At 30.1% G+C, this 15760-nt stretch overlaps 2 protein-coding genes across 2 annotated transcripts in view; one reads left to right on the forward strand and one right to left on the reverse strand.

The window, feature by feature from the left end:
- The window catches only part of LOC126733989 (arrestin homolog), a 212904-nt gene that overhangs the window by 152421 nt on the left and 44723 nt on the right, over nt 1-15760 (forward strand). The window contains exons 7-9 of the mRNA XM_050437496.1: nt 6665-6871; nt 12715-12852; nt 13859-14040. Of these exons, the coding sequence (XP_050293453.1) occupies nt 6665-6871; nt 12715-12852; nt 13859-14040 (527 nt within the window). The remainder of the gene's footprint in view (nt 1-6664; nt 6872-12714; nt 12853-13858; nt 14041-15760) is intronic.
- Nucleotides 1-15760, reverse strand: part of LOC126733991 (14 kDa phosphohistidine phosphatase-like) — a 169798-nt gene that overhangs the window by 95006 nt on the left and 59032 nt on the right. The window lies entirely within an intron of this gene.

Genomic DNA, 15760 nt, shown 5'->3' on the forward strand with positions numbered 1-15760 from the left:
AATTTCGTATTGCACTGAAGCAAACAATGGTCGGAACAAGATGGTTTCACTGAATGTTTTAATATCTTCTTTTGGCGTTTTGGAACTATGCGCTCAGATAGGGAAGTATTAAAGATTTTCCGTTTTCTTAACGTTTTGCTTTTGGTATATTTTTTTGAGGTTTCGGATATTACTAAATATAATAGATTTTCTATTATTGCTAAAATAATATCACGAGCATTATCTCGTAATGAAAATATTACGAGAGATTAATGTTCCTGCACTTAATGCTCTTCACTTCTCAATAAAAATTAAATGTAAGTTTAAAATTTATTAATCACGTTACTGTTTTACCGGACTGTTTAATTTCTGCACCTGCGATCATTACAAAACACATGTTTTTTAAAAACAAAAACCTAACCTCCAAATCAGATACGGCGTCGTCTTAGGCAGATCGCTGTCGAAGATGCTGAAAATGTTTGGGTGATTTGCCGTATATGCACGCACACATGTAGATACGGCAATTTCTTTTAAAAATTGTGGTTTACGGCAAATTCATTAACGGAAACTAAAATTTGTGCATATACGGCAATTAAGATTACGATATTATTCTACTTTAATGTTCAGATACGGCTTTTTGGCCAACGCCAAAAGTTGCCGAAGGGATGATAAATATCGAAAGTGCCGTAAACGAAAAATCGAAAAATTTTGGTTACGGCGCTTTCATTAAGCAAGGCAGTATAAATTAATTGATCAATTATTTTTTAAGTTATAATTTTTTTTACCAAAAACAGTCTCAGAGAACTAATATTAGAACATCAAGTTTTTTATGTATCAGTAGACATTTTTGGGTATAACTTAGGAACTAATAGGATATTTTTCATAATTTTTCTAGAGTAATTAAATATAAATCCTGAGAATTAGTTTTTATAAATTAAAGTTGTAAAATTGAACTTTAGTTTCTCTCAACCCTACAATGTCATTTCTTACTAAAGCAATTACTGTTTCAGTTTTTTATCTGTCGTAGACTTTTCTAGCTTATACTCCTCTTTCTAGTTCAGTATCTTTTGACACATGAGTTTCATTGAGGAACAAGATCTTAAGTTGCCAGTCATTTAATAGAATAATTATTAATTATACCATCGGTATTGTTTAAAAAGCCTTGGAAGCTTTAATAGACTGGAGTTGTATACAACATTTTAATCTAATTGCTATTTAGTATATCTATTTCGTTGGAGGCCCTCAATGCTTTCATATGCCTTACAATTATTGAATCCCGTGCAGTAAGATAAACATCCAAGTTAAGGGTGTCATACTTTTGATCTGCATACTACACATTTAGATACATCCACATTACATTCTTTGTCATCGAGTTCACCAGTACATATAGCGTACACCTTATTTTCTTTACAATCATTGGAAAAATATCCATAACGGCAACATTTTAAGCAATTTCGAATATTGTAATCATTAAACACCCAGCATATGTTCTAATCAATGCTTATTTTTTCGTTTTCATTAAAAGTGTTTGAATCAACATCAATAACCAAATTAAACGTTTTATTGATAACCTTTCTTTCTTGTATGACATTAATTTTGAATTCCTCTGTATGTTGTTCTGCCTCTCAATTTTGCCCACAATTTCTCGATCAGTCAGGGGATGTAATCACACTCATTACCTTTCCACTACCTTTTGTCTTATTTTCAATGGCTTAGGAAGATCTAATAATATGTAATTATCCCAAATTTTTGTTTGAATTTGGGTTACCACATCTCAAAACAACTCCTCACCTTTTTGTAGGCTCACTCAATGACAAGCCAGCGCCGACATCACTTAAATCTACTTTTTCCTTATCTTTCATACACATCTTCCGCATCTTTCACCACCAAAATGTTATTATCGTATTGTACTGCTCTGGAATAGGAAGACGAATATACATTTGGACACATAGCAGCAGCTGGTGTAACTTTGATCCCCATGAGCCCAATCAGCCTAATAAACAATTTTTCAAAAATTTTAGAAAAATGCATTAAAGATCGTTTAAAAACGTTTTTGAATTTACTTGGAGTTTTATCGGATAATCGATTTAGATTTTCAGAGAGTATCAGTACAGCATATGCTATATATGTATTAAGTAACATCAGAAGTCACTAAAAACCTAAACAATGGTAAAAAGTGCATAGCTGTTTTTATTGATCTTGCTAAGGACTGTTCCTCATAAAATCCTTTAAATATGTTAGAGCATTATGGGGTTAGAGGTCTAGCAAAAAAGGTACTCTGAAGAGAGAGAACAATACGTCAAACTAAATGGTACCCTCAGCGATCCAGAGATGATAAACACAGATGTGCCACAAGGTACAATAATGGGACAAAATTCTATTTGTCATATACATAAACTCTTTGCTTAAACTAAAAATATCTGGCCAAATAGTCAGCTTTGCAGATGACATGACGTTAATATTTAGAAGCAATACATGGGAAAAAGTAAAAAATACTTTGCGTGTGGGTTTTGGACAGGTGAGAGATTGGTTATGTACCCAGAAACTCACGACTAACATGGAAAAAACAAATTATATATCTTTTTCCTTATGCAATACGAGCAGACCACTTTTTACTAGTATCACTGTCAACACTACAAGAAACGATAAAATAAATCACGCATTCCCAAGGTACCAGGAGTAATATGCATAACAATCTTACTTTTCCACAGAATCATAAGCAAATTAACCTTCATTTTATAGATGATTTAGGAGCAAAATTTTATAACTTAATCCCCTCTGATATTAAGAATATAACTAATCAGAAAGTCTTTAATCGAAAGGTCAAGAATTATATTCATGAAAATTTTAATAGTTTTTGGGCCATTATAAGAATAATGTTATTACTCAAAAAATAATAGGTTATAGTGCAGATTACCAACTAATTTCTGAATTGTTTCTCTTTTCTGCCTTATATTGAATTCTCTATATCTTGTCCTTTTATTATTATTATTATTATTATTATTATTATTATTTTTATTATTATTATTATTATTATTATTATTATTATTATTATTATTATTATTATTATTATTTTTATTGTATCAAATGGCTTTGTGAGCGGGTTGTAGTTGAATATACACCTTCATATTTATACAGTAAAGTCCAGTTTCGAACCACCGACGCTTTAGACAATTACATCTGCTAACTATTCCGCAACATAGAAAAGAACTTTTTAAAACAAGTTTTTCATATTATAATCTCGCCAATACTGTTAACTCGTTAAATATTTCAAAATTTGTCTTATCCTGTGCTACCTTTAAAAAACAAACTAAACAATTATTATTTTCTCGCCAGTATAAAAAAAAAGAAAAAATAAAAATAAATATACCTATACAGGGTGTCCCAAAATTAGTGGACGAAACGCGAACCCTGTATTCTTTGGTCAAAAATAACCTCACTTTTTCCTATAAACATATATCGGCAAACGCCCCTCAAGGGAGCTACGCCTCTTTTAAAGGGGGCACCTGAAGATGGTTTTTTTCACTTATTTTCGAAACGGGTAAATATAAAAATTTTAAATTTTGGTATTCTCCCAATTTTGATATGCTGAATTTAATTGTCATTTCATAATTTTCATTATTTAGTCAGGTGCGTATCATTTAGGGGGTGAGCCTAAAAAAATACTTAAAAAAAATTGTTTGCAAAGTTTTTGTTTTTTTTTTCTTTAAATTTTAAAATTTTAAAGCTTTTTACGTAAAAAAGTACCTCTTGGTCAATGACGCTAGGAATTACCATTTTCGAGAAAAACGCATTTAAAAATAACGCTGCATAGTATTATTAATCACAATTTTTATTAAAACTCAAAAGCACGCTTCAAAAGTAAATTGAGAAATAAAATTGCAAACAGATAAAAATACTAATTTATTTGAGGCAAATGTTTAAACAAGTTTCCGTTTTCCTGAATGCATAACCTGGATCTTTTTTGAATGTTTTGGGTCGATCTAAGAATTTCAAATCGGTTTTCTCTTATTTGGCCTGCAGCTGCGAAAAATTCGCCTCTGAAGCTCTTCTGGAGTATCAATTTCGGTGGCATAAATAATATTGCACATATTACCCCAAAGATAATATTCCTGAGGATTAAGGTCGGGCGATCGTGCAGGCCAGTTTATTGGACCACCTCGGCCTATCCATCTGCCTGTAAAATTCTTGTCCAGCCAGTTTCTCACCTGTCGGCTGTAGTGAGCTGGTATCCCATCGTGCTGAAAAATCATTTCCAGCCGAGTTTCTATGGGAACATCGTCCAGTAAATCTCTGAGATTGTTTTAAAGAAAATTTAAATAATGACGACCAGTTAACCTGTGTGGCAAAATAATTGGGCCTATCAATTTATCTTCTATCAAACCCGCCCATACGTTAAAGGAAAATCTATGCTGAAAGTTAGTTCGTCGAACTACTCTCGGATTCTCGATACTCCAAAAATGAGTATTACGGCTGTTAAAGCACTTACTCCTAGAAAAAGTTGCCTCATCTGACCACAAAATTTTTTGACGATGATTTGGGTGGTTTAAAATCCAATGACAAAAGTCTACTCGAGCTGGAAAATCTTTTTCTTCTAACTGCTGAACCCTTTTATAATGGAAAGGATCGTATCCTAATATCTTAGTCATTCTTCCAATCTGAAATTATTTTTAAATATTTTAAATTGCATAGGAAATAAGCCTAAACCTTAGTAAGCCACTAAACATTCTAGCTAGTCGTCAAAAGGATTTGTTTTGAGGTGTTTGATGTTTGTGATAAGACTTATCCAAGTAAATAAAGTAAATAATAATAATTATAGTAATTAGAGTATTTTGAAATGAATTTATGCGATCCAACGAAAATAATTAATAACAACACTATTTATACCAATCTCAATTTTCAGTTCTAAGTACTTTAAATTTAATTTTTTGGATAATAAATTAGGTACTTAATTAATAATTTATCATATTTAATTTTACTTACATTTGACTTTGGGATATTGGTAATCTCTTCTAAGGTTCTCAATAATATTTGAGGGTTTTCTTCAATTAAATTCGGCCACGTTCGAAGGATCCATATTCAAGTAAATTTCTATGAATTTTAACAAAAACTTTCCAATGTGGAAGCCTTCTTGCAGGAAACCGCCGATACTCTCGTGCAGCGGCATGTGCGTTTCCATTGCAAAACCCATACATAAAATGAATATCTACTTTTTCACGGGTCGAAAAGTCTTCCATAGTTAAAAAGATATTAACAATTTGAATGCAAAATGACAACTAATTAATTACAACAAATGTTAATGTCATTATGCGTGTGTCAATTTTTTCGAAAGCCTGCTACTAAGTTTTCATAAAAATTGGTAGTGAAAATAATACTATGCAGCGTTATTTTTAAATGCGTTTTTCTCGAAAATGGTAACTCATAGAGTTATTGACCAAGAGGTACTTTTTTACGTAAAAAGCTTCAAATTTTTAAAATTTAGAGAAAACAAAACATAAACTTTGCACACAATTTTTTTTAGGTATTTTTTTAGGCTCACCCGCTAAATGATATGCACCTGACTAAATAATGAAAATTATGAAATGACAGCTAAATTCAGCATATCAAAATTGGGAGAATACCAAAATTTAAAATTTTTATATTCACCCGTTTCGAAAATAAGTGGAAAAAACCATCTTCAGGTGCCCCCTTTAAAAGGGGCGTAGCTTCCTTGGGGGGCGTTTGCCGATATATATTTATAGCAAAAAGTGAGGTTATTTTTGACCAAAGAATACAGGGTTCGCGTTTCGTCCACTAATTTTGGGACACCCTGTATATATATTTTTTTTCATTCGTAATATAAATGTATTTATCCCGACATTAATCCTTTTCCTTCGTCTTCGCCACCAAACACTGTAAAGTGTTATTGATTTCAGCAGCAGTCAAGTCCTGATCAAAAAGAAATCATCAAGCCTTTTACGGTTTCTGATTCTCTGTATATCTAATACTGATCTAGTTTAAGTTAACGTTGACATATTGCACCTTCAGGTTGACTTTCTCGGGTAGCTCATATCTATATTTCCACACTTTCCATAAAGACACTGTTTGCATGCTGTGCACTGTATTAATGGCCAAATATGACTTCACCTTTAGAACAACTATTAGGATAACAATCAAATATAATTTTTTAAACGAAAATTACCCTACTCCAGTTTACACGGTTACCAAAATATGTGCTGCTTATTTTGAGAGTAACTGATGTACCTTATATGAAGATCAGCCTTAAAATGCTTACTTAACTAACTAAATGAGCAAAAAACTTCCGCCCAAGGCCAATTTAAATAGAAAAGCTGAAAGGTATCTAGTAAATTATTTTAAGAGTATGATTGATGAAACTATTACACCGACTTTATCTTCGTTAACTTGAAACTTTACAACGTTAAAAATATAAAATTGCTCTTGAAACTTATGTCGTTAAAAGTTTCAAGTTTGTTACTTATATTTTGTGTGCGCCACTACATAAATTCCCTCTTTTTGGATCGATATACGTGCAGGAATAAATTGAATTGGGACTAGAAACTTACCAATAAAGGGCTATGCTATAGGGTAAACAAACAGAAATTTACATTTGTATTGCTTGAAATGATATATAAATATTTGATAAAGGTTTTGGGATTGTTTGCTGTAAATGTTTTGTTTTTTTTAGCTGAGAGGATGGATGAGAAGCTGCATAAGCGGGCAACAGTAAGAATGGGGATAAGGGTGGTTCAAAGGGCATTTGCACCGCCCTCGCCCTACCGTTATGTACCTGGGGCTGGTAGGACGACAAAAGAGCAAGCGAAGTTGAATAAGAAGGCCTTGCTGTATGGTTGTAAGAGTGCTCCGTTGGAAAATAGATTTTTTAATAACTCAGGTAAATAAACAGAAATTGATATGTTTGTTTAAGGAGAAATGATTATTAGTTTCAGATGAAACTTACATTTGAAATTTTTGTAATTTTAAATATAATACAATCATCTCCGTCCATAAACTTAAAATTTTCAATATCTTGATTCTTTTTTTTGAGTTTAAATTACAAATTCTTTGTGCAACCCTATAACCATTGATGATATACAGTGAACTCCGGTTATAACGTACCCTCTAGGGTGAATAAAATTAGTACTTTAAAACCGGAGGTATACGCTATAAAATAAACCCATAAAAATAAATATGTAAAGATTTATTTGTTTTAATTAAAGGACTAAATTAACAAAAAATACATTCTAAGTATTAAATACAAAAAAAGATATAATATTAATATGTAACATATAACATTGAAATAGGATACATATACATATGTAATCAAAATAAATCTGTACTATTTATTAGTTACGATTTTTCAAAAAAATAACGTGTTATTTTTGTTTGCTGATTTTTTTACACAATTTGAAATTCTCGATGTGCTTCTCAACTTTTAACGAGGCTTGTAAAATTGTATCATCAGATCCGTAATCAGTATATTGTAAGAAATTCATAACAGTTTTAATTGCACAAAGTGCATCACAATAACTTGGAATGGGTTCGTTCACTGGTCCATCATCATCGCCGCTTTCGTTATCGGAACTTAAATCATTCGTTGAACAGTTTGATTCTATAACTTCGGCAATAATGTCGCAATCCGTTAAGGTCTCTGTTGCTACCAGATTATCGTCGATGGTCGTAAAATTATCTAGTTTAGGAAGAAATTTTTCTACAGTAGTTACGTCTTGGCAGTGATTTTGCAACTAATAACTTAGCGGAATATCCCAGTCATCATCATCATCAACACTTTTATATTTCTCGTACCACTGATTCAGAGGCAAGTCTGAATCATCTGAATCAAACTCCTCGATCGATTTTACTAGACCAGCATGTCGAAAGCAGTTTTGAATCGTTTTTTGTGAAACCTCATTCCAAGATTTCGCAATTATTTTTATCAAGTCTAGAATTATTAGATTGAACGTTTCCTCACTACCCAATGCTTGAATTAGGCGATACATAAAATATCTACGGTAATAGGTTTTCAGGCATTTTATTATGCCTTGATCCATTGGTTGTATGACAGAAGTGCAATTGGGAGGCAAAAATTCTAATTTGATATTTTTCAGATCTACATTCTTTGGATGAGCTGCACAATTGTACACTAGAAGCAATATTTTTATTTTTTGACGTCTTAGTTTTTCATCCCACTCTTTCAAATAATTAATAAAAATGTCTGAAGTCATCCATGCGCGTCTGTTTCTTTTTATAAATAACAGGCAGGTTTTTAATATTTTTAATGCACCGCGGTCGTCTTTACCAATGACAAGAAGTTTACATTTTTCACTACCTGTCATATTTGCACAAACCCAAACAAGACAGCTACTTTTTCAGGAACTTTCAAAAATCAAAATTTTGAATTTTTTGGAAAAATATTTTTTTTATTTAGACATTCTTTATACCCTAATAGCCACGCAGATTTTATAAAAAAAGTTTGTCAATTGAAAATTTGAAAATTTTTTTATACAAGTATTGTAAAGTTCCGTTTATATAAAACTTAAAAAAAATAATTTTTGAAGTTTTAATAGGTAATATTTTGTTTTTCAAAATTGAAGTGTAAAATTATTTGTTTAACCCTATGGACTTATATGCTTGAAACTAAGACGTAAAGCGCTTTATTTTTTTTTTAATTTATTTTTTTTTTATATTTTCTAATTATAACAAATTCTTTATACCCCAATAGCCACAGCTTGCAGGTTTTACAGAAAATATAGGCAATCATTATTTTTTTTTTGTAAAGTAAATTTTAAATACTTTGTACAACGTGACAGGGAGCCACTAAAATTTTGCAGGAAACTTTTGACAATGAAAATTTTAATTTAAAAAAAAAACATATTTTCTGAATTTTCTACAATTTTTTTCATACCCTAACAGCCATGCAGGTTTTAACGCAGAGTTCAACATTAATGTTTTTTATTTTGATATTTTTACATCACTTTTTATACACCGTAATAGCCTTGGAAGTTTTATAATAAACTATTGGAAAATTGTAAATTGTTTTAATATATTTGCCTGGAGAATTTGCAAGTTACATAAAATGTTTACAAATTTTTTTAAACAAATATTCTCTATTTGTGCATCTTAATAGCCTTGGAGGTTTTTTAGGAGCCTTTTAATATTTTAAATCAGAAATTCTTGATACAATGTCATGTCAACATCAACGGGAATAAAAAGTTTTGAAATTTTCGAGATTTTACAGGAAACATTAAATTTTTTTTGTAATTTTTTAAGTCGCCATTTACTTGAGCCTCATAACAGTCTTAAAGGCTATTTACAGTAATTTTTTTAAATTTTGCTTTTTTTATATTTTCTAAATAACCAACTCTTTATAACCCTAAAGGCAATTTAAAAAAACTAAAAACGTCAATGTTAGTTTTTAAATATTTTCTAAATCTAAAATTTCTTGTACCCAAAACAAAGATTTAAAAAAAAAAGTTATTATTTTAATTGCATTAATAATTTTTTTTACGTATATAATTTAATATTTTCTATTAGCGCATCTTAACAGCCTTAAAGGTTTTACGGAAATGTTTTGATTCATCCACGTGCATGAATTTAATAAAAATCCAGACCTTATATAACATTCTCCAGCTTAACGAGTTTGACTTAAACTACCTATAATGATATTTATATTTTTTTAATTCTTGAAAAAAAAAACAAAATATATTGCCAGGCAGTTGTTTTTAAAAAAAAAAATCCACATTCTTAAAATCTGAAATCCTTCGAATTCCACAGGAACGAGAAGTTTTAAAATTTTGTTTTTTTTTATAGAAATCAAGCCACGGAGGTTTTAAAGAAGATTTTGGACAAATATATATTTTAAATTTGTGCTCTCCAAGAGCTCTAAAGATTTTACAGGAAACTTTGATTTTTTTTTTTTTTTAAATCTTTAAGTCAAATATATGTATCTCAAGCCCCTTTACAGAAAACTTTCGATATAATTTTTTTAATTTTTTTTTTTTTAATTTTTCCTAAATAACAAATTTTTTCTACCCCAGAAACCAAGATATAAATGGAATTTCGATCAATTTACTATCTATTCTTTTTTCACTTTTTAATACAATTTTTAATAAAATATAATGTTCATCCTTGCTGAACAATTTAAATATTTTTCAATATTGATGCTTCGGGAAAAAAGATGTTAAAAAAGTTAAGAATTGAGTTACTATACCTAATACTTACTGTAATAATATAAATTAGAAATAATTATATCTTAAAAAAATATTGGGCAAATTGCTAAGAGAAATTATATTGCAAATTTTGTTATTCTAAGTCAAACACCCTGTACAACTTAATCTTTCGTAGAATTTTGTTCGTTATCAAAAAAAGCCTATCTGAAAATTGACATAGGTAAGTCTAAACGGTCAAACTAAGAATGAATTCGATTACATATTCGCACAGCATAAAAACATAGTACAAGACATAGATGGGATAAATTAATTCTCGACAGAAAGTAAGCACAGAATGGGTAGATGTAAAGTTAAATTTAATTTGAAATTCGAGAGACATAAAAGTCTAAAGCAGGAAACAAACAAACATATTAATAACCTCAAAGAGTTTAATCACGAATATAAAGCAGAACTGAGAAGGAAATTAGAAGAATACGACCAGAAACAAGGCAATATAGAAGTAACAAACAACAAAATGTGAGGATTTATGGCAAAAAGCGAGTAAATTTTTTTTTTGGGTTTCTACTGTATTTTACTTTTCACTTTACCCCTCAATTACCTGGTAATGTTATTTTTCTTACGTAATTATGATTCTCACATACGAGAATCACCACTTTATTATAATCGGCAATGATCTTTAACTATCAGGTGAGGATTTATGCCAAAAAGTGAATTAAAGAAAAATAATTTTTTGGGTCTCTACCGCAGTTCTCTCCTTAGTTACGTCCTTAATCGCCTGGAAAAGCTATTTTTCTTACATAATTATGATTTTCACATACAAAGATCGCAATTTTATAGCAATCATTAAAGATTTCTAGGTCTCAATTAAGGATTTATGCCAAAAAGTGATTTAAAAAAATAAATAAATTTTTTTGATTGCTATCCCATTTTACTCCTTTCTTACATCCTTAGTCGCCTAAAAATGTTCTTTTCTCACATAACTATGACCGTCACATACGAGAATCACCATTTCATAGCGATGATCCATGATTCATGACCCTCAGAAAGAGAGATTCCAAAGAGTGAGTACTCCTTACACTCTCCCTATAAGAGCGAAATCCACAACGAAACAAACATGCTGGAAAACTGAAATATCAAGAAAGCTATCATAAATGTAAGCTTCGAAGAGCTACTTAACATAGCTCTACAAGAAATAGAGAAGCACTTAATAAGATGAAAAGCAGCAAAGCACCAGGGAAGAGCATAATCTTCTAGAATGTGTCACGCCAGCTTTTCAACGGAAAGCAGATATTATCTCGCCAAAACTCTTTACTCTTAGTTGATGCGATATATTCAGCAAGATGTATCGAAGGAATTACCACACATGGAGAAAAACTGAATTATTTAACATTTGCAGATGATATTTTATTATTTGCAGAAAACGAGAAGGAACTACAAGAAATGATAAAAGACGAACGCTATAGGCAAAAAAAGTAGGATTAAAAATGAATACAATAAAAAAATATGACTAACGAAAGTACCGCCCATAACAACTAACTATTCAGGGACAATTAATAGAGAAAGTAGAGTAATACATATACCTAGCACAATTCGTAAATCTAACAAAACAAAAACAGTAAACATAGAAATAGAGAGACGTATCAGATGAGGGTGGGTGGCATATGGAAAGTTAAAACATGTTTAAAAATTAATGCATTCTATTTATAATAACCTAAGACGTAGAAACTTGGGTGATAAGCTAGAAAACAATTCATAAAATGCAAGTACATAAAAAATCCATCGAAAAAAAATTACTGAGTATGCAAGAAATTAAAAAAATCCAACAAATGGATCAGGGAGAATGACTCAGCTGTATTCAGATGTACAATATATGACCCAAAGAATAACCACCTTTAAATGAACAAGATGGTAACCATGGGGAGAAAAAAGAAGTGCAGGCAGGCCCAAACAGAGAAGCTATGAGGACCTAACAAGGCGGCAGGCCTGAACTTGTACCAAATAGCCTAGAATAGAGAAACATGGAATCATATTAGAAAGTCTATACTCCAATAATTTGATTTAAATGCCTTAAATGCTCATCACTCGTGAACTAAATGCCTGATTTTAATCAAACTTTTGACATTTAAAAGACCGTAACAAAAGATATAAACTCCACGGCGATTATACTGTATATAGATTCTTCTTCAATAAATCGTTTTTTTCTTTTGCAAAAAGCTAGAACTAATGGGTAATATTAAAACCTATTTCTCCATTATATACATATATAATTCAATATTTCATTACCAAATATCTATAGGTAAAATGTTTTAAATAAAATGTTAAAAAACAGGTTTATTGCCTTTATATGGAAATTATTGGACGTTGTGACTTTATATTTAAATTAAATATATCAACTGCGTCAGATCTTTACTTGAAAATATTAAAATCTACTTCTACATTAAACGAGAAATGTCAAAAAATCATTATAACCAAAATTTCCGTTTTTTTTTTGGTTATGACTAGGTTATGTCATTAAAAATTATGCATAACAATATCACTAAAGGGAAAGATAATAATATCTTTTTAACAGGTTTATCAAGATCAGCTGAAATAGTGGGACAAGTGGGCCAATCAGACCTAAAACCGGAAGTTGTAAGAACAGGCCATCGGTCTATGCCAGAATGTGTAGCACAAGAAATGGACACGACGGAAAATAAGAAACATGAAGGTAAAACCAGCCAAATTTTAATCAAATATTAAAATTATGACATTCGCATCATTTAAACAAAATGTAAAAAACAGTACATAACTTCTAAGAGGGTGAGTTTTATACAAGTAATTCCTCCCTTTCGACACTTAATATAAAAAAGATAAGGTAGACTACGAACTCTTACCCCTTTATTTCCTACCCTCTTAAAAAGATCCGTTAAACACATAAGAAAAGTGCTCTCTCTCTCGTTTTAATTCTCACAAAGAGCGAATTTCTGTTCGAATGGTACTCGAAATTAGTTCGGGAAAATTTTCCTTGATGCGGAAACGGATGTGGTTTATTTTCGGAATTAGGAAGCGGATAATAGGTTTTGAAATATTGGCCTCGGGAATTGATGTATCAGTTAATGCTTTCGTTAATACCGAAACAAGAATCCGGTTTTGCGTCATTAAGAGTTTCACCGTCCGTCCGTTAACGACTCTTTTTGCAGCGTAATAGGATTAAAGAAAATCAATTTATTTTTTCTTGTTGGACAAACTGTGGAAAATTTAGAACTTTTCCTATATTGGAATAAAATGTTTTATTATTTTATTTTTCAAGCAGTCTCTTTAACATGTGATTTTCGATAAGTCGAGAATTACATCCCTAATATTTTATGATTAGGAATAACATCTTGGGTGTTTTATAGGTATACTGTTACATAATATATGAAAGGATAAATATCAATTAATAATAAATTAAACTTATTTCATACATTTATTATATAGAAATGGCCAGCACAAAAGTTCTTTTTACAAACTGTGACCTAAAAGGCCCATAAACGACTTTTCAGTACAATCTGCACGTATAAAACCATAAAATTTACATATTACAAAATAATCCCAACCCTTGTTGGATATATGTAAATTAACTAAAATAGTAGCCACGCGTGTTCGGCATGGCTGCTAAATGTTTCACATCGGACTACAATGTTTTACTTCCAAAAACTGCTCGCTGACATGAACGAAATAAAAATTTTTTCTAGATGCAGAAAATAACACTCCTAATCACAGATCGCCCCTAAAGTACCCAAATCAAGTGAGCTTTAGCCCCAAATGCGACAAATCCGAAGAAAATAGGGAAAATAAAAACGGTCTGGAGCATCGCAAGGGATCTCTGAAAGAGGCAGGACCTGAAATACGAATGGAAAGTGTCGAAAGTAACGAGGTAAAGTATCTTTTTTTAGATTTTTAATAATGTTAATCTGATAAAAGTGCTTTTCTACTTTTTATTGGTTTATTTCATTTTATCACGTGTTTTGCTTAAAAATGAACGACCGCTCCTGATAATAGCAACAGACGAGAATGAAAGGTTATTTCGTGTAAAATGGTTTTTCCCGAAACGAAATTGGATTTTTAAGTGTCATATTGCGTTCTACGGTTTCGTGTCATTATTGGTCTGGGTTTGTTTGCTTTAAAATTGGAAAAGTAATAGCGGTTTGTAGACATGCATAACAACTTTTATGAATGAATTATTAATTAATTCAGCATAAATAGATGCATAACTTAAATGGATACGGTGAATATTTCTTAAATGACATGCAGTCTTCATTAAATAAAATAGTTAAATTAATAGGCGAGTATTTTTGTATTGTAAGTAATTTTTTTTATTGTAGTATGCAAATCGCTTTTGGTCTATAGAATATATTTAGTGCTAAGTCAAAAGTGAGATGAATAATAGCTGTATTTGTTTTATGTCAAGGATTAAGTTATAAATAAAAATTTATAACTATTATTAAAATATTAATATTTTAATAATAGTTAAGTAGAAAAAATTACTGCTAAATAATGCATTTAAAAGCAACTTTAATAAAGAATAAAAATTAAATTATATTATTTAACTATAAAAAAATAATTTAAAACACCATCACAATAAACCACTACTCTGCCTTAACATACTTATATAGATTCCTTATGTTTTTACTCCTATTTCCTTGGGTTTTCAGACAATAATTTGAGAAATGTGATATGCATTTAATCACAAATTTACAGCAGATCTTAACCTTAATATTCAGTATATTCCAATAAAATAATTTTACTCATAAAATCATTCTGTGATATTATTATAATATTAAACTTAATCACAAAATAACACAATAAATTTTGGTTTAATTCCTATAAAAAAATAGCTTAATTTATTTTTAATAAATACATTTATTTATTTATTAGTGACCAGACAGGGGATAAAACAGGTAAAATAATTCAAAATAGTACTCACAATATAAACTGACACTAATCTAAATTTAAATAAACATCTACAATTGATACATTCTAAGTGGCAATATTTACAAAATCATGTAACTAAATAACTTAAGTAACCCAACCTAAACGGAAAAAAATATTCTAGTATTCTTTTTAAGGCATTTGTAAAAGAGTCTAATCTGTACTGCTGCTTTTTGCTATCCATGATGAAGAATTTTGAGCGGAATTCGTCTTTTTTAAAAAGAATTAAAAATATTTCATTAAATCTAAGTTTGGCTTGAGGAATGTTAAAATTAAAAAGTGATAAAATAGACGGAGTGTTCAGAGGACCCTAAACAACTTTATACAAAAATAAAACACCTTTATATACAAGCTTATTGAAAAGTGTAATTCCACTAAATCAGTAAATTTGGTTTAAAAAAAATTGGTTTAAATACTTTCCAAATGATTAATGTAAACTCTATACTTAGGCTCCAAATAATGCAACCAAAATTCTAATCTTCCAAAAATAAATGTTTCCAATGTTCAACCAACTTTCACGCAGTTTTCACAATTTAAAAAATATATCCTAGTAATCTAAAGCATACTGATGCTACTAAATCAATAACAATAAATTTCGAGAGTTGATTTACAGTCAAATGTAACTGTAGATCTTGTATATGACCAACTTTAGAAAGACAAATATT

This window comes from Anthonomus grandis, chromosome 3, assembly GCF_022605725.1.
Source record: "Anthonomus grandis grandis chromosome 3, icAntGran1.3, whole genome shotgun sequence".
Taxonomy (NCBI): Eukaryota; Metazoa; Arthropoda; class Insecta; order Coleoptera; family Curculionidae; genus Anthonomus; species Anthonomus grandis.